Genomic DNA, 23407 nt, shown 5'->3' with positions numbered 1-23407 from the left:
TTTCTACATGTTTCTTAAATTTCTTAGGTAATGAATTTTTTAAACGTGCTTCCAAGACAAATCGAATAGTTCACTCACATTCAGAGATAAACTGACAAGTGATCAAGGAATTGTGTTTTCCCTAGAATTGCTAACTCTATCGAGATCTGTAAACAGTTAAGCTCATTGAACTTCATAAATGTCAAATCATAGTTTATAAACTATGGTCAAATTGAAGTCAAAACTAATTTTTAAATGGAAACTTCTATTGATGCAATATACAGTGATGTTCAATGTCAAGGCTGCTTCGAGTGTCAACTCGGAAAATTCAACTGCAAATTATAAAAGTTTCTTATCTATCTTTTTTTAATTTTGATAGGGTTGTTTCTTAACTTTCGAAAAATTGAGCCTACCGTTTCATATAACCTGTTTCTTATAAAAAATTGAGTGTATTGTGTATAGTGACAAGGCCATTTAATACCCATTTTATGTATGGATATTTTCGTCAATATTTTCTTTATGTTTAGGGTCATTGATGGTAAAACAACTCAGCTGTATGGGCGGCACATATCCATGTTAATATTTTATTATGTTACCCCACTCTAGCCCCCCCAACCAGGAATACACGATCATGTCAGTAGAAAATTCTACTATTTTCCCTTAACACCAACACTGCCCCTCCTGTCCTAATCTTGTGCAGGCGTCCCTGCCTAGCCATGTCTGCGCCCAGGGAAGATAGTTCTTACTATATAAATTACCGTAATTTAATAACCATGAAAGCTGTGACATTTTTGGCACATAACACTGATTCGGAGAAAATGTTTGTGCCCTTTTCATTCATTTTGCCCCCCCCCCCCCTGTTCAAACCTGCGTCTGGTGGCGAGCTTTCCGGGCAAAGAGCTGACTGTGCATGCAGCATTCTCGGTCAGGTGATCTCATGTGACTCCAGATCAGTCCGAAGAAATTGTGGACGAGGTGAGGGTGCAAAATTGCTGTAAGCGATGGCGGTAGAAATGGCAACTGAGGCATTTGGGAATGCTTGGGAAGGCTTTCTTGATATTGTAGAACCACACCTCCCAGAGTATCTTCACTGGAATGAAATATGCGTAAGCTTCATTTCGCTTTAGTAGTATCTTATGCGACATAACAGACCGGCCTAAGAATAAAATTGTTTTGTTTATATCTGTTGGGGATCAATACAATCGTTTCATGATGAACCCAGATAATAACGATAGTTTTTTAGTTGGGCTAAAGGAGTAGTTTAACTTGCCAGGAAATTATGAATAGCTTTTCTCTCGCAATTCTTCTTGGAGTTTTCGAAAGACAGTCGCAAATAAAATTTACTTATCCTTAGCAAGAAAGAAAGTGGACTTTGGAATCCTGTATCATGTATCATCATTCTCTTACAATGCATTAATTACAGTTTTGCGGACGTGGCCTTAATCAATCAACAAGAGTTTTTGTGTTAAATATAATTTCTAAGTCGGTTGTAATTAAATGATATGAAACCGGACTGGTATATGCACGAATATCTATGTACATCCTGTTGTGTAAACTATGTACCCCTACCCCTATTGTCTTATTTGGTCTTCAGTTGCTCACGCGACTTCCAGCTGCGAAGTGGTCCTACCAGAGTTATGCAATTTGAAATTACAAAACTGCTGCAGACCGTACAAATTTAAATTTCATCTCATGAAATTATCGCTGTAGCTTGAGAAGGGCAGTATCTACATATAAAATACAATTCTGGTTACACACAGTTGATGCTCTATCTTGAGTTTTTTTCATGTGTCCGTCAGCTGATTTAATTGTATACAGGGTTGTTTTTTTCTTTAATGTTTTTATTGTAATTTCGGATTTAATAATTGAATTTTGAACAACTTACTTAAATGATGTAACATGTAATTATATAATCTACAATCCGAGTAAAAATAGTTGAGACGTTTTAAGAGAAGTCTGATATTTTCTCTTTCTTTAAAAGTAATTACCTTCTACCCTCTCCTCATTCAATGTTGAAGGCATTTTTTATAGTGCAAATGGTTTAACTACAAATCTAACATCGATTTGGGGAAAGGGGGGTTTGAATTAACTGCTTCGTAGTTAGGCTGAAATCTTTACAAAAGCTTACATGGGAACATTTTGCCAAGGTAAAGGGGAATCACACCCCATGGAGTAAGAGTCTGTTTGTAATTTGCTGCTGTCATCTGCAAAAAGCTTTGCCCAGAGCCCATATGTTGACTTTGATCCTGCCCAGAAGTGTTTAACTGGCCTAAAAAGACATGTTTACAGTTCTTTTGTACTTAGTACAGTTTATTTTATTGCAAATTCTCATTTTTCTATATTTATATACAATAGAAGATAATCTGACTAAACATGTAGTACATGTACATACAACCAAATGCATCATAAAGCAAATTGTACAGAAAATGGCATTCACACTCCTAAGGAATTTGGTTGAGAGGGCTTTTTCAGATCTTAAATCAGCTTTCAGTTGCTTTTATGTTTAAGATATTTTTTGAAAGCTAATAATATGCTATATATAACCATTTACATTTAAAAAGTACTAAGACAACTTCGTAATTTGAAGAAATTTTTTGCAATAAATTATTTAAGACTTTTTTAAAAATCTTTTGTCATTACACACATATGCCAGATATTTTCATGATTTTTTTGTATGCCACAAAGTCTTCTTTGTATGCCAAAAAATTGAATTGCTGCCGTAGCATTTGCTTATCAAATACACTTTTTTTTAACTTTAGGTATCAGATTTTTCGTTCTCAGTTTTGTGTTGTGCCTGTGTCAGGTCTTTTCTTTACCTTTATATTGTCATCTTCTATGTGATTTCTTTTAGTGGACATTTGTTCTGTATTTGGCAGAAGTAAGACTCTTCATTCATCGAAATACAAGAGGAATGGAACACTGGGAGGTTTGTATAATCAATACCCAAATTGCTCAGAACATCCAGGGGGTACAGTGGGTGCTGAATTTTTCCAAGGCCTAACATAAAGTTGTCTGACAAATTCTGAAAAAGTATTAGCATCTCTGAAATCTTACCAAATTTGTTGTTAACAGGGTCTTTAACCCCAATCCACCCACTGGGCCCTTGAGAATATGCTTCAGCTAGAAAATTCTTTCAAAGTTGCTGGCTTCAAGTAAAAGTAACAGAAACAGTTTTTCAGAAAGGGTTTAAAAGCTTAAAGGCATTTGACATGCATAAGTAAAGCTAATCCAAAAATAACTTAGGCCAAATTGATCAGAGCACCTGCACAAGAAAGGTATTGAAAACTGCTCACACGAAATCACTGCGCGCTGCTCTAGGATTTCACCGATTTGCAGAAAGGCCGAAACTGTTCACATGTTTTTCTCTGTGCGCAATTTGATTGGCCAACAGCTCGTGGTCGAGTGGCTGTAAGTTTAACAACATCAAAACTTGAATATCCAGCACTGCCTAAAAGGAAAAAAATCTATTGAAAGTTTGCAGATACTAATCTAAGCTCCTGTGGTTGAAAATCACTGTTCTAGCCAGTCCCATTCCGGATTGATTTGCATAGAGAATTTGCTATCAATTATATATAACTTTTCTAATTTACTCTATATGCAATTTTATTCTGGTAAAATATTTAGGTGTTTGGGCATGCTATCTCCTCGTAACTACTTTAGAAATGATTTCTCAGGTCAGGTTTGTATTTTGATGCATGGCCTGTTATAAGAATCAAGTTTTCTTATTTAAGGCACTCAGGCCTTCTTCTCTTGCCATACTAGTTATAAAAGCATTTAGAAAGCCATGCTTGCAGGGTCGGGTTATGTTAAGTTGCAATTTTAGTTCAGTTGGAATCAAGAAATGCAATAGACACCTCCTCCCTTCTCTGGCTCTGTGTTCTTTGTACGTAAAATAAGACACACCACAAGTTGGAAATGACACGTTTTATTAGTCAGTGGTTGGTTTATAAGTGAACAAACAGCATCTTAGAATCCACAACAATGCGCTATTCTCATTACACTAAACTTTTGTGTTTACAAAATTTCATGTAGTTGTGATTACATTGTGCTAAGTATGTGCTCAGAGAATAAAGAAGAAAACATTTTGTATCTCTGTTTATTTTTTTCAGATTGTTACCAACACCATCATGTATAGTTTTGCTGTGTTTATTGGGTTGCTTGTGTTGAAATCATTTCTAGGATGGCTGTTCTTTCATGACAAAAGTAAGTCAGTTTAATAAAACAAACAAACTACCTTTTAAAGCGCTCTAGCTTTTTTATTGCCAAATGAGCACTGGTGTACTTGTCAGGTCTGTACATTTATATTGTCAAATTTGATTTTTTCTTTCTTTGTGTCAAGACATCAGCTTAATGCAAAAGACTAAGGCCCTTTTTTAAGGCCCAATTTTTGGATCTGATTCTTGAAATTTTTATAAATAGATTACTATAAACTGCTGACAAGAATTTATCTATAATATGAACAAGTTTTTGGCAGTAAAAAAATTTAAAATGGCTTTATAAATGCAAACATTTTGTAGCATACTTAAAGCTTTTTGTCTGATACTCCTCAGAGTGTAAAACATCAGAATGAGAATCGATCCAATTACAAACGAAAAAGCTGCTATTGTGTAGACAGAAGGAGTTCGTTTTCTCTCTTGGATTCCAGTGGTAATTTTTCTTTAGACACACAGTACTGATTTGACAACTATACGGGTCATGTGCTCAAGTTTTTCTGATTGGCCTATTTTGATCCACAACTTGGTATATATGTTTCATCATATTCTTTTGGACCCTTATTCTGACGTTTTATACTTTGAGGAGTGTCAGATGAAAAAGCTACCAGTATGCTGTAAAATATTTGCTTTTTTTAAAGCCATTATCTATAATAATTTCTTTCTTGAGCTGGCTTTCAATGTTAAATATTTTCATTTTCTTTGTTTTGAAACTCTTGATGATGTTAGTGATATAACCTTCTTCTTTGTAAGGCTTGAAAACTAGGATTGTAGAAGCTTTCTTCAGAGTGGTGAAGAAAATTCCAATTATTAAAGACAAGGTAAATTCTTAGGAAATATTTATTTATCTGTTGTGTTACATGTTTATCGGACAAGTTAAAGCAAATTTGTTTGATTCCATTTTAACGCACAAATTCAACCAGTTATGACTATTTTGTCAGTTAGAATGTTGATTGGCCACAGAAATCATTAAGATTTGAATAAAAACTGATCACATTTCACTATTTCAATTTGGAACAAACTAAAAATTGAGATGAGACAGTGTTGTGCCAAAATGAATATATCTTTTCTTTAAAATATCGGGGAAATGTATAATGAATTTAATATTATAAAATTGGTTATATCTGCACTCCTTCATCAATCATGCCATCACCCAGGGGCAGCGGGCAGTGTTATTACCGTTATTACTGTAATAACACTTTTTCCAAAGTCTTTATCAGTTTGGTGCATTCATCTGCTAGACACAACCAATGATGTATGGTATCTGTCCTCTATTCGTCTGGAGGGGATGATAATTACCTGCTAATCCTTAACCACAGGAAGCCTATTATGTTTTTCAATGGTTTTTTTAATCGTTCAAAGCTAGTTCTAGGCTCCCGGTCTCATTATTACTTTCGCATTTCTAATAACGGAAACAGCAAAGTATCACGGGACTCACAGATGACGTAAATTTAAATTGTTCTTCATCCTTGAAACAAAGGAGCCTAGCAGCCCCTTTATTACTTCTGGGATTCTAATAACGCGGCCATTTACCTTTCGCAAATGCTGTTCTATGATTTTGCTTGTAAGTTAGCTGTTTCAAAATGAATCGTGTTGTGGAAGATCAAGTGAATGACCATTGTCTGGGTGTTCAAAGTGTTATTAATTTATTTTGTATCTCTAATTATTTTGAAACGGATGGAATTAACTCACTAGCAACGTCTCGAACTGAAAGACTGTGCCAGATATATCTCGTCATGTATTTTTCTATAATAAATTTTTAACCTGCATCCTTTCAAAATCCTTCCACGCAGCGGTTTCCATTATTACAATCGTGTTTCTAATAACAGGCCCACATGGTGGCTCAGACGAAGGGGCCGCAAAATATTTTTCACGACTAATCACCCCTCGCAAGCCCTTTAGACAAAAATTACAGCCCTCCAGTTTGTTTAAAAAGACCAAAAGGAAATCAGGCTCTTCATAGATTTCTTTTTGATATGCTAGCAAGGAAGTATCTGCATTTATCTTCTAGGAGATACAGCACTAAAATTGCCAATTAACTTAAAACTTTCAGCATTCGCTCAGATTCTTAGTTGCTAACAAAAATGTTGTACTGACTGATAATTTGCTTTTGATCGGACCAATTTATGTCTTTTTAGTGACTTTTTGTTTGTTGTTTAGAGTCAATTGAAGACATGCATATTTCCCCAACATATGGCTGGGCCAAATTTTGGGGGGGGGGTGTTGCAAAGCCCCTATACTCCTCCAGCTGAGGAGGTTCAGAATTCCTTCATAAAGAAATTGTTGATTTTCCTTTTTCATGCATCTTCCATACGTTTGAAAAAGTAATACCAAAAAAATTTACTCCCAGCCACCCCTGCCATCACCATGTCATTCACTTACGTCATTCATTCACGGCATCATCTACCATTGGACATTCCCTTCACCACTGTTTACACATTCACACATCTATGTCATGCTGACTTCTTCCCAAGTCTAGATATTTCCTTCTCCATTACATCATCATTACATCATCCTAACTCATCTTAGTCAGCAATTCAATTTCTGTATATAAGTATCTTAATTTGTAAGTCAGTCAGTCAGTTCAGTTCACATCAGAGTTATACATGCAACATACTATCGCTCTCACTTGCTCTGTGTTCTCTGCACATTAAATAAGACTGGAACAAACATCAATGATGGAAAGTCAATGTTAAAAGATAGGAACCACGGCAATTCCAAGCACCGCAGAACGTTGAGAAAAGTGGGGGTCTAAAAAAGTTGGGGGGGGGCTAAAACCCTATAAAAAGAGGCTTTACTGGTAGTTTATTACTTAGCCACCCCCCCAGCCCCCCTGCTCCACGGTGCCTGAATGCTTGCTAAATAATATGGTTCCTATAAATGTACCTACGGCTCTCTACACTTTTATTCTTGAACTAAGGAAAGATGGAGAATACAGTGGCTTTTTAAAGTTGTGATAAGCAAATCAACAAACAAAGAAGTATGAAGGAGAATGAATGAAACAATTTTTTTTGTTTTGTTGTAGATTAAAGATGAAGTTAATAAGTCACTTGATGAAATGACCCAAATGGCCTTTCCTTTACCAGAAAATGTGAATTACAGAAAGAAGGTAAGAACAACATAATTTGATCTGAATAAAGTTACTACGGGCTTTTGAATGCTAGGGATATATAGTTTGTCAAAGTTTTGGTAAAGACAGCAGCCTAGTGCCTTTGTTTTGTTTTATTCTTGCAAAGAGCATTGATATCCCAGAAAGAATTCTATTAAGAGCGGGATAGAAAGAGAGAGGGTAGAGACACAGTGTTTTTGCAGTTAATTCTAAGACAACTGTAAGCATTTTTTTGTATAACATATTCTGGGAATCATTAAAGTCAGTAGTTATGGTGCTAGTTTTCATCTTCCAAAAAGCAACAAGATTGTGCCTAGTTGTTTCATTTATTGTTGATTATCTTGGTGTAGGTTGGTTTACATTTCAGATGTTGATTTGTTTTATATTTTTTTAATTTTGTGTGTGTATGTTTCTATATTTTATTATATTTATATAGATTTTCTGACAATCATTTATTAATGCAGTTTTGGACAGTGAAAAGCTATAAGCACACCTCTTGTTTGAAAACCAACTAATGATATGAGATTGTTTCATATGAAACCTATCCTCCTTTGCTAATTCATACTTTAACGGACTCTAATTCTGTTAATTTTTTTCTTAGCTTCCAGCAAAGGCATTTTCTGAGGTATGGAGAATAGAATATGTTTATAAAGACTATGCTGGATAACTTACCCTGGGATCAGAAATAAGCAGAGCCCCCTTTTTTTTAATTCAAATTTGGGAGACCCCTTTGCATCTTATTCAAAATGTTGTATCAACCAAAGCATTCAAGTAATATTATAAACTTGATTAATGCTTGCAACACTTTCAACAGTACTTTCGTTTAAAAAATGTTCAACTCAAGTCTGTTTATTAATGCCCCCTGCTAATTAGATTGTGGACTTTGTCATGACCCCCCACCCCCCACCACCATTTATTTCAGCTTCCAGTTTATTCCAAACCTCTGAGTAATTACTTTGCATCAATTGTTATTTGTTTATTTTTCCTATTAAGTTTTTGTTTTTCCTTATTTTGGGAATCAATAAATAATGAGAAAAATTGCAAAATATCCAGTATGAAAATCTGTTTAGTGACAAGTTCCTGATTGTGATGTTATGGTTGTTTTTTACATAAATCCCAACTGCTAATTATCTTACTGGTCTATTAAAATGGTTTGAGGGCTGACTATCAATCTGTAAATTGTTTACAAGGCTAGTCATCTTGTTACCCACATTTTAAACTTTTCTCAAGGCCCATTATGTAGAACAATGTGATCATAACTTATTTTTATTTCCAGGAGGAAATAGATGCAGAAATAGACCTAATGCAGTCACTGAGTAAGTTTTATTTGTATCAGTTTGATTTACATAGCTACTATACTTTTTGACACTGTCATTATTTACTTTTTAAAGTTGTTTTTATGTTGATATGTAGTTCTCCAAGCATTTATTTATTAGATGTTTAGGTAAGGACCAAAATTTTATGCGACTTACTTTATTACCATTTGGCTGAAAAACCTAGTCAGAAAAAAGTTCTATCTTTCTTTTTGGATTTAACCATTGTTTGCTCTTTGCTAGCTTAAAATGTTTTTAAACTCGGCATGGCAGAGTTGTCAAATCTGGCCCCTGTCTATTTATCAATTGCTATTATTTGTAGCCCTTACGCTCACAAAAGATTTCAGTTCATTAATATTCTTTTATGTTGGTGATTTATTGTATTTACAGTCTAGCTATCTAGTTTTTTCTGTTCACATCACAGTTTATTTTTGGTGTTCGATAATGGTTCATTTTGATGGTCCATGCCTCCGATAATGTTTGAGATTTTGTGTTTGAGTGTGACAGCCCTGCTGTGTGGTGGTAACAAAGTCCTTGACTTTTGAGACCTAATATCATTAACAGATGTTAACTGTAGAGTCAGTCTGGATTTACAGGTGAAATTTATGTTTTGCTTTTGTAGGCAAATACAAATGGGATGATGGCCATGTATCCGGAACTGTTTACCACGGTGGAAAGGATTTGACAAAAGTTTTGACAAAGGTAAAACTGTCCGTATGAAAAGGTTTTTGATCATGAGGAAGCATTGCATGAAAATATGCTTCTGAAAAATATGCTTTAAGAAGAAGTGTGAAAAAGCTTTTTAAGATTACTCTTTAGCTGTGTTGGTAAAATTTTATTACTGGAAAATTATATAACAAAGAAATATAAGTTATAACTGTAATTGTTTAGTTACTTGGAAATGATAGGGCGACAATGTTTTGATTTGCGGGGTATGTAGAGCGAATGCTTGCTGTTTCATGTGATATTGGCATCCGTTGTTAACAACTTGCTATTGATGGAAACGTTTTGTTAATTAGTACGAAGTGAGTTCGTGTGACCAGTTTAAGGTCAACCAATAGCATCGCAGTCGTGAAAATTGTGACTCGGCGGATTGTAGAAGTTTGGGTATCCCAATCCATTTTATCATGACTCAATGCCTATAAGATTAAGACAGTATTTCCGAACCGTATTTAAAGTTCAAAAAACTCTTAGGAAGTTTCCCTGCAAAATATAGAGAATTTTGCAATTTACTTCAGAGTGACAAAATTTTCATTTTGGAAATCTCTTGTGCTTTTACTCCTTTCGTTTCCTTTATTTTTAGGTTTATGGGAAATTTGCTTGGTCAAACCCTTTACATGCTGATATTTTTCCAGATGGTATTACTACATTGTTTGTTAAATTTGCTCGATAGAAATACGGTGTTCCTTTGTAGTAATTACAGTGTTCCTTGTCATCTCTTCAAGCTACAATTATGGTTGATAAGAAATTTTTCTTTGTGTTTTCTCTTGGGTGTGTTCTGCAGGTTTCAATAACTGTCAACTGTTTAATAAAGTTCACAGCTTCACGCAAGCAAATATTTTGAATTAAACAGCTAAGAATCGAACTATCACAGAGATAATTTCTTAAATTTGGGGTTTTGGCAATAAGTTAGTTTTCTTATTCTAAGATTGTGTTTTTAGTGCGCAAAATGGAAGCAGAGGTTGTTAGCATGTGTATCAATATGTTCAATGGAAATGAAGACTGCTGTGGAACAGTGAGACCTTGTTTACTTTTGTTTCAAGATGTATTTACGAAGTGCCTTAATTCATGTCGTTTAATCTACGTTTTCCGAACATGCGTTGTTATGTAATTCAATTTATTTCAATTCAACTTAATTTAGTTTGCAGAGAAAACAGGTCACAAGCATTGCATTCCCGCTAGTTACAAAGGAAGTTGTCAAAGTTATTGTCTATAGAGGTTAAAGTTGTAGTCTAAAAGACCTCAAAAATTGTTCTAATTGTGAGAATTTGATTCCTTTCATGAGGTGAAGTGTGTATGTGCTAACCTCTGCCTATCTTGCTGCAAAGTCGTTGCACTTGCTAATACTCCTGTTCTGTATTTCTTTTTAGATGACAATCGGTGGCACAGAGAGTATACTTCTTGCCTGTAAGGCATACCGAGATTGGGGATACGCAAAAGGAATTACAAGACCGGAAATGTAAGTTGTGTTACGGCGCTTAATGTTGCCCGTGATTAGTGAAGATCATTAAGTATAGCAGAGAAATAGCAAAGGAACCCTACATGCTTGTGCTCGCCAAGAGATTTAGACGATGAGGAAATCTAAAATCAAAGAGTGCCAGATAAAGGTTACAGAAAGCGTAGAATAAGCGACTGTGGACGGATATTGGATGAACTTTGTTAGAGGACTATCCAAGAATATTTGTATCTTTTGTCGATGATGTCTACCATCTTCTTCTTACTGGCTCTTCCGTCTTAATTCAAGGCATTAGCCTTGCCACTGTTTTCTTCCATTCCTTTCGCTCATAATCGTTCTCAGTTAGTTCATCCACTGTTTTATTCATTGGTTTCAGGTCTTTATTCGTTTGTCTGATCCATGTCTGTTTTGGTCTTCCCCGATTACCCTTCACTTTTTTCAAATGTTCTCTGAAAGCTAATTTTGCTGGTGTTCTTTCTGGCAACCTTAACATGTGCCCAAGCCAGTTTAATCGCCGTTTCTTTATTTCGGTTGTGATGGTTGTCTGATGTGATCTTTTATATATTTCTTCATTTCATATTTTATCCATTAAATTGATGTTTAGCATCCTACGTAGCAGTTTTCTTGAAAGATATCGAGACTTTCTTCCAATTTCTTGGTTAAGGTCCAGATCTCGCAATTGTAAAGCAGCATTGGATATATAAATGTATTAAGCGTTCTTATTTTTAGTTTTATGGATGCCTGTCTGTTACAGAGAATTTTTTTATATTTGTTGAAGGCATCAATGGATAGTCCTTTCCTTCGTTTTATGTCTTTTTCGGTGTCTAAAATACTTCCCAGATATTTTATGGCCTTCCATTCATCGTTGCCATCTGTGCCAACACAAAATTCTTCAGTTTTTTCAGTATTGATATTTATGTTTCTTTGTTTGACTTTCAAAGGGAGTTCTTGTTTTATAGTGTCCTTGTGTTTCTTGTTGGTGGTTATATTGCCAATATCGTCAGCATACTGAAGATCAATGCTGAAGTTGCATATTATCTTGGTTGTGATTTACTCTGGGCCGGTCTGGTAATGTGATTGCATCTGGATTTTGCAGCATGAGTGCAACTGCTAATGTGAAAGTAAATTCTGAGGCGCTTGCGCAGTCTCCTTGTGGTGCTCCTATGTTGGTTTCGAATGGTTCCCCTCTTGCATTCCCAACTTGTACCGTGTATTGCATTTTATACAGTAATATGTAAAACATATGTAGCTCATCGTCGTCTAATATTTTGCCTAGATCTTTAATAAGTTGAGGTCTTCTGATGGTGTCGAAAGCTTTGGACATATCAAACAGGGTCACAAATATGTTGTAATCTTGACTGTTGATTGCTTTTTCGATTAACATTTTTAATGCAAAGACGTGTTCAGTTGTGCTTCGGCCGCCTTGGTAGGCAGCTTGGGATAGTGGGATGATGGTCTCGAGTTTTTCAGTTGTTCTCCTGATCATGCATATGCTGAGGATTTTCTTAATCACTGATAGCAGGATGATAGGTCTTAAATTTGCGCAGGATCCTTTTGGCTTTCCGGGTTTTTGAAAGGGAACGAGTATCCCTTTATGAATTTCCTCTGGTGTGTCTCCGTGTTCTGCGACGTGATTAAGTAAATATACAATTCTTTTCGAGATTTCATTCAGTGGTCCATATTTTATCAGTTCGCTTGTAACATCATCTATGCCTCACATGTCTACCATAGCCTTACATAAAAAAATAAGGAACATATGTATTGCTGAATAGCATTGTTGTCATTGATCCAGTTTTAAGCCATTGTTTCAGTCAACAGGAGTATTTCTCAAGGCAACAGGAGTATTTCTCGCTGACCTTTACTAAATCGTATTGCAATCTAAACTTCGCCTTTCTTGGTTCCCGCCAGCTCAATTACTAAATCATATTGCAATTTAAACTTCTCCTTTTTTGGTTCCCGCCAGCTCTTATTAATTCTGCTGTAAATCCGGGATTTTCCTTTTCAGGATTTGTGCGAACACTGCTCATGCTGCATTTGACAAGGTAATTTTGAATTCAAAATCCTGTGACTTTATCGCCTTTATTGCTTATTAATGGCCTTGGAAAAGTTGGCATTGCTTCAAGACGGAATCGATAGGACGCTTTTTGTTGAGGTGTATCACAATATAACCAATATAACGTTCAAAACGTAAAAATGGCTTTGAAAAAAGGAAACATTTTGAGTCATACTTAAGCTTAAGTAAAACATAAATGCTTAAGTATGAATTAAAAATGTTTGCTTTTTTCAAAGCCATCAATGAAATTTTCCAAGAAATTCTTGTCCATTTTGTTGAACTATGAGCACGCTTCTTTCCAGATATAAGCTATCTACATTATATATAGTAATGGAGTTCTTAAGATTACGGTAAACGTTTTTGACACGATATTTGGTTTTCTCTCCATAAAAGCAAAACTATTAACGGAATCGGATAAACACAGCCGTACATAGGATACATGGATGTGCCATGCGATATTGTAAATGAGACATGCGACCACAACTGCAAAGCGATAATCGGCTTAACAGGTCAAGATATTTTCAGGCCTCAACTAAAAGTTGATAAAGAAATTATGGAAACCTTCGTTTACATGGGAATTTTTTCCATTTTCAAAATTTCTGTTAATTTCAAAATTGGTATCATTGTGTGCCTTGAAAATTCGGCTAATTGAATGTGAAAAAATCGAAAAAAGAAAGTTTTTATCCAGAAAACGTTGACCGTAACCTTGAGTGTGATGTCAAAATACCTCTTCGAGTTTTCATACTTCTGGGCACATAGCCTAAAGACCATAAACCACCGCTGAAGGTTCAAAATTAGTTTAATTTGTTGCAAATTTACAGAAGTACACCAAATGAATTGCTAATGAAATACTTTCCTTTTGCCCTGTTCATAGATTATTGAACCAAGACCAAATTTTTGAATTGTTGATTGGGGAAATAGCCACAATCCTGGCCAAAAATAGCTGAGACATTTGAAAAAAAATAGGAATTCGCGTGCTATTTCTTCATATTTTATGCGCTGGTGACCTAAACCCCCTTCCTCCCAGGGTCAATGTTGGTTAAGATGGCTACGGAGTAAGTGGGGAGAACTACATCGGTTACCAATCCAATCACAAAATTGATTGGAGGGGAAGGGGGTGGGTGATTTGTAAGTAGCTTCCTTTTTTGCAAGTGTCTCAGCATTTTTGGCCAGGATTGCAGTGCTTTTGTAGTCATATCTAAGCAAATTAATAACATATTTTACTGGTTTTGCAATTTAGAGGTATGTCTGTGACGCTCTTTCAGGTTACTTGGTTCTAATTCAAAATTCTAAAAATTTATTTTTATTCCATCATCACTTGAGAATTCTATAGATTTGAAATATCACTATTTTGTTTATATCATGTTTTATGAAATCAACATTATGCATTATCATTTTTATAATACCTGATTTTCAAAGTGTTAAAGATGTGGTATACTAACCAATGTTTCACTTATAACTTTTCTAGGCCGCGCATTACTTCAGCATCAAGCTTGTCCAAATACCCGTCGACAAGAAATCATTTAAGCTGGACCTGAGGGTAATTTTGCACCAATGAATTTTTCATTTACTCGATGTATGTGTAACGATAAGGGTTCTTCTTATGACGGTGAATTATCAGGTCGTTGGTTGAGCGATGGGCTAGGCCAACGGGCCTAAGCCCCAAATAGATAGCACACAAGAGATACGACTTCTTTGATGTTATATCCATGGTCAAAACAGTAAGACTACTTTATTCTACGCACATTATTCTACCAAATAGACGCACATTTCCCGGAAAGGGAGTTACTAACACAACAGCGCGACAAACAAACATGTGACATTAACACGCAACAGAATCAAGGAATCTAGCTTAACATAATAATAACAGTAACTTAAGTTTACAAATCCTAAAACGTTACATATGTGCTCTTTATATTGAGAAAGAGTATGTGATCTTAACTGGCCTGATAAAGACTTCAGGGTAGGAGATCTTAGGAAATTCCTCGATAGTCCAATTTTACCATCTCTTAGCAGAATAATATCACTAATTTTGTATTTTTGTTGAAATTACCAATATTTTTTGTTATTATTGTTAATGCACGAATGGTTGTCATTGTAAGGAGCCCCTTCCCCTTTGAACAAGCCCTGTAAAATAGTCTGAGTAAATATAATTAGTAAGCCACAACTCTAACAAGACATGTGATTCATCCATTTTCATAAAATGTGTTTTAAGCCCGTGAAATTTGCCTATTTAGTAGAAAATAGAAAACTAAACAAAACATTGTAAAGCATTTTAACGTATTCTTGCTGTCAACATCGATTGACAGATGTTTTGTTCCTGAAAATGAACTTGGAAAACGAAACAACTAAGTGATATAATACTGCTTAGGTCTTCATATATCTCGGAGCAGTTTGAAAACAATGCTCTTCTTGTGTTTCAGGCAATGAAAAGGGCAATAAACAGAAACACAGTTCTGGTAAGTTCAAACAAACTTCTGCTACTTTTTATTTTATTGGCTTTCTTAGCCCAAAATTCAAAGCTAAACATGTCTCGGTTACTGTAAACATTACAACATCCAACTTTCGCTTATTTGCAATGGAACTTTACAGTGATTGTATCAAAGTGGCCTGGAACAAATATTTAAGTATACACGTACATATATATTTACTTGTCTTTTCTTTGGAGCTTTTATGTCACTAGCCTTGTCATATTCAATGTTTTCAGTTATCTTCGCTTTTCTGTAAAGCAGTGGTGGACACCTGGGGGCGGGGGGGGACGTCCTCCCCTAATATTTTGGAGGACGATGGTCTTTTGTTTCAAAACAATGGAAAAATGTGACGTCATCTTATCAAAACAATAGGCTTACCCCCCAATCTTTGACCAAGTGTCCGCCCCTACTGTAAAGAAGAAGTTTTTAGAATCTTGTTTTTTATTCGATATTGTGAGCTTGAATATTATTTGGTTGTCACTTTACTGTGTAATATTTAGTTTTTGTTTTTATTTCTTTAAACAGAATATCCTTGGGTAACTCAATTTTTCCATGGTTGAATAGAACCTAAACTAGTTTATGAAATTTTCAACTTTATTTATTCAGATTGTCGGATCATGTCCGCAATACCCACATGGCATCATCGATCCAATCGAAGAGATGTCGAAAGTAAGAATGATTTTAACTTTGGTTTAAGCACTTTATAGTTTTATTATCCTCGAGCGTTGTTTGGTAGTTATGACTTAGTCGAAGAAAGTTAGATAGAACTTGTATATCTCGTGCCGGTCATAGATTTTAAAGATTTTCGCTTCGAAGCATTTTGTTTCAAAGCAAAGAATTTTGTTTCAAAGCAAAGCATTTTAAAGCTTAAACATTTGTAAATGATGCGAATTTTTTTACACGTTTGTGTTGTGTCAATACAAATGTAGTGTGTATTTCTCGGTATTTCTCTGCTGGGGCTCACTTCTGATCCCCTTTTTGTTATTAAGCTGTGGTATTCTTGTGGAGAATCGCCGGTTATAGTTGATTGCTATTACCATGCCTGTAGAGTTGAATTGATTTGTGTAAGGATTCATTGTAACATCTCATTGCAATATAGCTTGGAAATGTCGTATGTATGCAAGTAAGGAACCAGTGGAACAATCATTTCAAGACCATAGGTAGTTTCTAAAAGAGGCATCTTTATTGCAGCGTGATTGCCTGCTCGTAGACTTACTGAAATCCTTTCCCCAACAGATCGCAGTAAGGTACAAGATCGGCCTCCATGTTGACAGCTGTCTTGGAGGATTTTTGGTTCCCTTCATGAAGAAGGCCGGGTAATTTAATTCTTCAGATTATGATAACCAAACTTCACATTATTGTTTGTTTCTACAACCAATTCTTTCTACGACAAATAATGTTTTGTATTCAGGTTTTATGTTTCCGAAAACCTGTTGGATGTCATCCTTTTAACATCCTTACTTTTAATATGAAGCTTTCCACTGTTTTTCCCATTTTCTTTTTTTAATGCCACGATCACCTTTGCAGATATGACCTCACACCATTCGATTTCCGATTGCCTGGCGTCTCCAGTATATCCGCTGACACCCATAAGGTAAGAGGATATTTGACCAGTTCTATTTTCAATGAAAAGTACCGTCTCGAGAAAACAGACATTAATTGAGTGTGCCTAAAAAACCTTGGCTTTTTACCTTCATCTCCACCTGTGCTTTGAGGCTGACTACCCCCTCCTCCCCCCCTTCGAGCATGCTAAATATTTACACCCCACCAGAGACACAATATTGATCATAAAGAGTGTACGACCTAAATTTTTTACGATTTTCTTTATAATTTTTTTCTATTTGAAAATTTGAAAAAACCACATCACGCTTTTCTAACTCCCCATAACCCCTGTAATCTCTCCATCACTTTTAAGGGGATTTAAGGAATCACCGTCACCTTGTTTGTTAGAACATCTTGAACGTCGCGTGAAATGGCCAATTAGACGCTACATTACTTTGTTCTTTGCAACGAAGGAGAACTAATAGGCATGACCAGGGAGATCAATCGAACCTGGAGTGACCTCCGCTCTCTCATTAAGCCTTTGGCCTCTTTCCCTAAAGGTTTCCCTCCTTATTGCGAATCTTAAACATACTAACCCTAGTCTTTAACTTCCTGACAGTATGGATATGCACCAAAAGGTTCTTCTGTTATCATGTACAACAGCAAGGAATTGAGACGTTACCAGGTATGGAGAAGTACTTAATGTCATTTTATCCTATTTTCATGAAGGCTAAGGTAATTTGGAAGTTTTTTTGATGCAGGTATACCAATGCTTATATTGCAAAAAGATGCTTCTGAGCATCATTTCATTATGCAACCAAGCATTTTTTGTATCATCTGCAACTTACAAGCTCAAGCAAGAGCAGCAGTTTTGTTTCTCTTAGTTCTGATAAAGAACTTTGCAAAATCCGCAAAACCAGAACTATATCGTGTTTAGCAAGTCATTTGTATTGCGCCATTTAATTTTCTTATCTATGGTCCATTTGTTAAATTGTCAGATATGTTCCATTATCTGTTGTGTGATATCAGAATATGCGCTTTTCTAGTTTCACTGTGCACCAAACTGGACCGGTGGAATCTATGCTTCTGCGACGATTCCTGGAAGTCGACCAGGAGGTATTATTGCTGCAACCTGGGCTGCAATGATGCTGCAAGGAGAAGAAGGTTTGTGTTTTGCTTTGAGCCTGTATGAGTCTTTAAACTCACTCAAACTTCTGGAACTTAATGGCAACGAAACAGGAATGTCAAGGTCAGCTCATGCGATTTGAATGTCAAGGTTTCAAATTGCATGAAACACCTCTTCCAAAAGTTTTCTATGTAAAGTTCTTCAGCAAAGGATTATTGCAAGATTTTTAAAAATTGTTCTATCATCATTTATTTTTATTTTACAAGGTTACGTTGACTGCACAAGACAAATCATCAAGACTCGACAGTTTATTGAAAGAGAGTAAGTTGCAATTGCTCATTTCTTTACAGGTTGAATCCAGCTCGTTAGCTGTAAATGTTTCTATAATTAACAAATCTTTGAAAAATCATTAAAAATGGATGTGCAATAGTAAGATAAACCATCTAAAATAACGAGCCGTTGAAGCATGCGTATTTTACTTTGTTTGAAAGTGATCACGTGAAAGTTTCACACCCTGATTGCCAGCCATAGTTGTCTCGACCTTTTCGTTAAGTGACCGCATTAAATTTTTCTCATGACCACTAAACTGTGCTGACAGCGGATAACAAGTTTTATCTTTATATTTTGATTTTTCTTTGTTCGATGCCAACACATGATTTTATTCCTGCACAAACTTTTAGCTGAAGTTCCTTTTTTGGGTCCTATCAACAAAACACCCAAGAGACTGACAATTCTGTCGGGACCTTGAAAAAGTTGAGGGAACTCGTTAAACCAAGGGTTCTGTACACAGGGACTATTTTAAGAGACCAGAATTTTAGTTCGAAATGGGGTGTAGTTCGTTATAAAGGGATGAATCTATTAATCGTATTCCGCTCTAATTTTGGTATTTTTGAAGACGTTAATTGAAAATGTGAGTTTAAGATACAACTTAAGATACATACAATTTAAGATAAAAGGAAGACAATTTACTGTTAATTGGAGGTAAGATTATAATGTTTTTAGATTGATATTTTTGGTTCGGTTTTAGGGCTGATGTAGAGATGGTTTGACATTATGTCAGCCTCATTCAACTTTTACGAAGTGCAAGTTTATCTATGTTGCAGCTTATGTATGTTTAATAATAGCTATGTTGGCATGGTGTTATCTTCTAAACGCTTCTCGTGTTTTCTACTAAACGCTTCTCCGCGTGCACTACAGCTGCAATTACCCAGCAGTGAATTTAAATTTTTCCTTAAATTTGATTCATTCTCTACTAGGTTTCGTAAGATTAACGGTCTGGTAGTTTACGGTGAACCAGAAGTGTCGGTGGTTGCATTCTCATCAGACAAGTTTGACATTTTCCGATTATCAACTGCCCTTGTGGAAAAAGGATGGAATTTGAACCCACTTCAATTCCCTTCCGGGTAAGAAAATGTCTTTTGAAAATGGCTTTAAAAAGGCAATTATTTTACAACATACTGAAATGTGTTTGCTTTTTTCAAAGCCATTTTCAAATTTTGTACCACCGCATAATTGTTTAAATGTCTTTTATTACCAATTGAGTAGATAGAAAAGTGGAGACTTTTGCAAGTCGTATTTGTAATTGAAGCAATAAGTGGTGAAATATTTTGAACTTTTTTTGAAACACTCTTTGTTACTTCTCTCTGAGAGTCCCCTCTTTGTTACCTCCCATTAGAATCTCGAACATTTAATGTACCCCAGCCCGAAAATGTTATATTACAATCCACAACGCAAGAATCTATAACGGAAGTTGTCTTCGTAAGGAGAATTGCAACAGTAATTTTTCTGATGATTCGGTCCATTAAATGCAGCATGATGTCAAGGATAAATGAAATAGAGTAAAAATTCTTGTTTCTTGTTCAGAAAGTTGGGTGGGGAGCAGTGTGAATAATTTTCATTTAATTTCACCAGAATAACAGCAGATAAAGATGTCGTTATCTGTTGCGCAGGCGAAGAAACTCACTATATAATATAATATAAAACATGAGGTTTGATTATGAATAAAAATCTCGAAAAGGCAGCATGTCAAAGACAGTGGTAACATGTTACAAATGGGAGAAAATTTTAAAGGCATTTGACACAGGTAAAAGTGGCTTACAGCCATTTGACCACGAGCGGTTGACAAATCAAATTGTGCACAGAGAAAAACATGTGAACAGTTTCCGCCTTTCTGCAAATCGGTGAAATCCTAGAGCAGCGCGCAGTAGTTTCACGTGAGCAGTTTCCAATTCCTTTCTTGTGCGCGTCCTCTGATCAATTTGGCCTAAGTTATTTTTGGATTCGCTGTACTTATTCATGTCAAACGCCTTTAATTGCAAGTCAAAAATACGACGATCATATGGTCGTAGAGAATGAAGGTGATTGTTGAAAAATATAAAGAAAGTAACACGTCATAAATCGTTTTTTTTTATTTGATAAGATTTGATAAATCTAAGGTTTTGTACTGATGGAGAATTAACAATTTTCTCAACACTTTGAAAAGCCTATGTACCTGTTTAAAAAATGTCTTATAACTCTCAAAATGTATTCGCTTTTTCCTTTGGTCTCCAGCAGTTATTTTTCTGTAGGCGCTCAGTTGGACAACTAAAACGGTCATGTGCTCGCGTTTTACTCATTGTCCTATTTCGATCCACTTATGTACTATAAATGAGCAGTGCATTAAATGCCTTGTTCACTTGGTTTTATTTGATGTTTTCTTTCTTTGATTCTGCAGTATGCACATTTGCTGCACGATGCAGCATACACAACCTGGAGTCGCGGAAAAATTCGTAGCGGATGTGAAAGGCGAAGTCGCTGAGCTGATGAAGAACCCCACTGGACCGACCACGGGAGTGGTAAGAAACTTAACAAAATTGCTGTTTAAACAATATATAATGTATTGCAAAGTTATAAATGTCTTCCCTGAAAGTTCAAAGAAGTGTTCATTCACACCCATAGAAACCTCTTTTTGTGCCGATTATAAATGCAAATTTTCGCTTGTGATACTGACAATAATTTTATTTTTTGCAAAAAGATTTGTATTCGTATATAATGTCACCTCCAGTGCCGCCTTCTTGGAACTGTGATGCACTCTCTTGAGCACCTGAATAAGTAACATCGAGAAAATTTGAAGTATAAAAAAACGTTAGAGAGCATTTAATCATGAAATCTTAGTTCTAGGTTTTCAACAATAAACCCATATGCTCTTAAACTAACAAATACAATATGATGTTTGATGTAACATTTCGTTTTTAGGGTGCATTGTATGGTATGGCACAGAGCGTTCCAGATAGATCCATTATCAATGAATTAGCGTTTGGCTATCTCGACGCATATTACTCAACCGACAAACTGCAATCATCTAAAGGGAACGAGAATAAGGTGGCGAATGGAGCAGCGAAAATTCCTAATGATAAGAGCAACGTTAAAGATGGTAGTGCTAAAAAGCGGGCCAGCAAAAATGGCAGCGTAAAGCACTGAATGACATTTTATGCATTGAAACAAGCTACCTTGTAATAAAAGCATTGAAACACACTTTTAAAAACTTATTTTTTATCGCAAATTAAAAAATGATTTGATGCAGACACATTTAACCTTAAGAACCAAGTTTTTCGTTGAGGTAGTAAAAGTTGAACTTTTTATTGTACGAAATATTTAGGCCATAAAACTCTCCCCGACATTTCATTGCGTGTTTCGTAACAATGCTTTCATCTAAGTCTAAAGCACTTCCATATTTAGAACGATAATTTCAAGATCTCAATATTGGCATCTACCCGGTTTTTTTAGACCTTGTTTTGTGTTGCATAGGAACTTACTTGACACATGTTCTTGTTTTCACTTTTCGACCCAAATATCAATCATAAATTATTAAAGCTGCTAGGACCATAGAATACTTTCTCTCAATTTTTTTTCAGTTTTCAGTCCCCCCCCCCCCCTGCAAGCTTGTTTGATTTTTGGTCTATAGGTATCGCAGTTAACATTTTTGGACAGTAGCTTTTTGTAGGTTCGGAGGTTGCTGTCTCTTCACTAAAAGTCATAGATTTCTCTCTGTCATAAAAATTTCACAAATTTGCTGATTTGGCTGAAGGTCCCCTATTTAAGTGATGAAAATGTCCAAGTACGGAGTTATAAATCATAGCAAAAGATAAAACAACAATTTTGCTTCATATATTTATATATATTTGAAGCTCAGTCCACCAACAACCATGAATTCATTACACTGATCTGATTTGAATAGAACTTGAGTTTTCCAAATGGTTAGTAAGACATACAGTATTGCATGGGTTTGTTACTTATTTTTCCCCTTTAAAACAACAATAATATAATTTGTGTGTGCTAATTATCCAGTTTTGTTTTCATAGAACTTATAATATAGAAGCAGATGTTTTGAAACGGGAAGTGGCTATTATGATTTTCGTGTTCTCGCATTTTTCTTTGAGAAACTATGGCTGGTAGACAAAAGCTTGAAAGTCTGTCAAAACACCGCCGTAAACTACCAGGCCAGTAGAGAAGCTCTTGCTCGATTGATTTTATTTGAATCATTCTGTCTTCTTCTGTCTGACATGGTCAAAGTGTACTCATGAAATGGTTAAATAGTTAAAGGAAGAGCAATCGCATGGCCATAATGGAGATTCCGACACTGGAACTCCGATTGTAGAAAAGTCCATTACACGTCCAATATACACTACCATAGGATAGGGCAGAAAAGTCAATTTTTGGTTCTACCTTTTATTTTTTTCGTCAGTTACAGTCATAAACTTTATATGTTTTGATTATCAACTTAATTTCACTTATGTGCCTATCGAAGAGGTCCAAAATTGGTTTTGACTTCTCAAGAAATATTTACGAAGCAACAGATGGAATAAATGGGAGCTGGGAAATATTACCAATTAGTTGTAAAAAGAACAAGATGTGGTTCTCAAAAAAATGTTTAACCGCCTGTTGTCAGGCAGTGGGTTTATAAATAATTAAAGAATAAGGGATACGTAACGTAAGGATTTTTCCAGGCACCCTTACCAAACGGGGCTACTTGACCAGTGTGGGGGTTGGGTTGACAAGTGTTGACAATATTTACAACCTAGGACCTTTACTTGGCACCTAAGAATAAGGAAAAAGGTTTTTCCGTTCGAGTATTACCGTATTTCCTCTAATGAACGCCGTCCTCTGATAAACGCCGCCCTCTGATAAACGCCGCCCACTGATAAACGCCGCCCTCTATTGAACAATTGAGATGAGGACTCTGACGGAGGCAGGGGTATTGGCATTCCTTGACATTTCATAACGTGAAGACATTTTTGTGAACTCAAAAAATTGTTCACACATTCTTTATTACGTGTTTTGGGAATAAAACATTGTTCAAATTCTGTTTTCATATTTTTTCATCGCATTTTTCATTTGAAAAGCTTTTCATTTTATATTGAACGCGGCCCTCTGATAAACGCCGCCCTC

At 35.6% G+C, this 23407-nt stretch overlaps 1 protein-coding gene across 1 annotated transcript; it reads left to right on the top strand.

The window, feature by feature from the left end:
• The first annotated feature begins 916 nt into the window (after positions 1 to 916).
• On the top strand, positions 917 to 21643 carry LOC135680817 (sphingosine-1-phosphate lyase 1-like). The gene is made up of 23 exons (XM_065195018.2): positions 917 to 1085; positions 2831 to 2905; positions 4089 to 4182; positions 4944 to 5011; positions 7216 to 7299; positions 7901 to 7924; positions 8576 to 8615; positions 9235 to 9314; positions 9916 to 9970; positions 10274 to 10347; positions 10703 to 10791; positions 12794 to 12830; positions 14310 to 14381; positions 15265 to 15300; positions 15919 to 15981; positions 16549 to 16628; positions 16840 to 16906; positions 17474 to 17539; positions 17901 to 18018; positions 18247 to 18301; positions 19237 to 19383; positions 20694 to 20814; positions 21215 to 21643. Exons 1-23 carry the CDS (start codon positions 981 to 983, stop codon positions 21437 to 21439), a joined length of 1875 nt encoding a protein of 624 aa, XP_065051090.2. The 5' UTR covers positions 917 to 980; the 3' UTR covers positions 21440 to 21643.
• Positions 21644 to 23407: the final 1764 nt, after the last annotated feature.

Source organism: Rhopilema esculentum, chromosome 18, assembly GCF_057945365.1.
Source record: "Rhopilema esculentum isolate cy_ngs chromosome 18, ASM5794536v1, whole genome shotgun sequence".
Lineage (NCBI taxonomy): Eukaryota > Metazoa > Cnidaria > Scyphozoa > Rhizostomeae > Rhizostomatidae > Rhopilema > Rhopilema esculentum.
The sequence above is the reverse complement of the archived record's forward strand: the minus strand, read 5'-3'. Positions and strand labels throughout refer to the sequence as shown.

What these genes read in the sequence shown, in the direction of transcription:
- LOC135680817 (XM_065195018.2), top strand. Translation starts at nt 981, where the DNA reads ATGGCGGTAGAAATGGCAACTGAGGCATTTGGGAATGCTTGGGAAGGC. An exon ending in GAGGAATGGAACACTGGGAG is followed by an intron (nt 2,906 to 4,088) that starts GTTTGTATAATC and finishes TATTTTTTTCAG; the next exon opens with ATTGTTACCAACACCATCAT. An exon ending in TGCTGATATTTTTCCAGATG is followed by an intron (nt 9,971 to 10,273) that starts GTATTACTACAT and finishes TTGTGTTTTTAG; the next exon opens with TGCGCAAAATGGAAGCAGAG.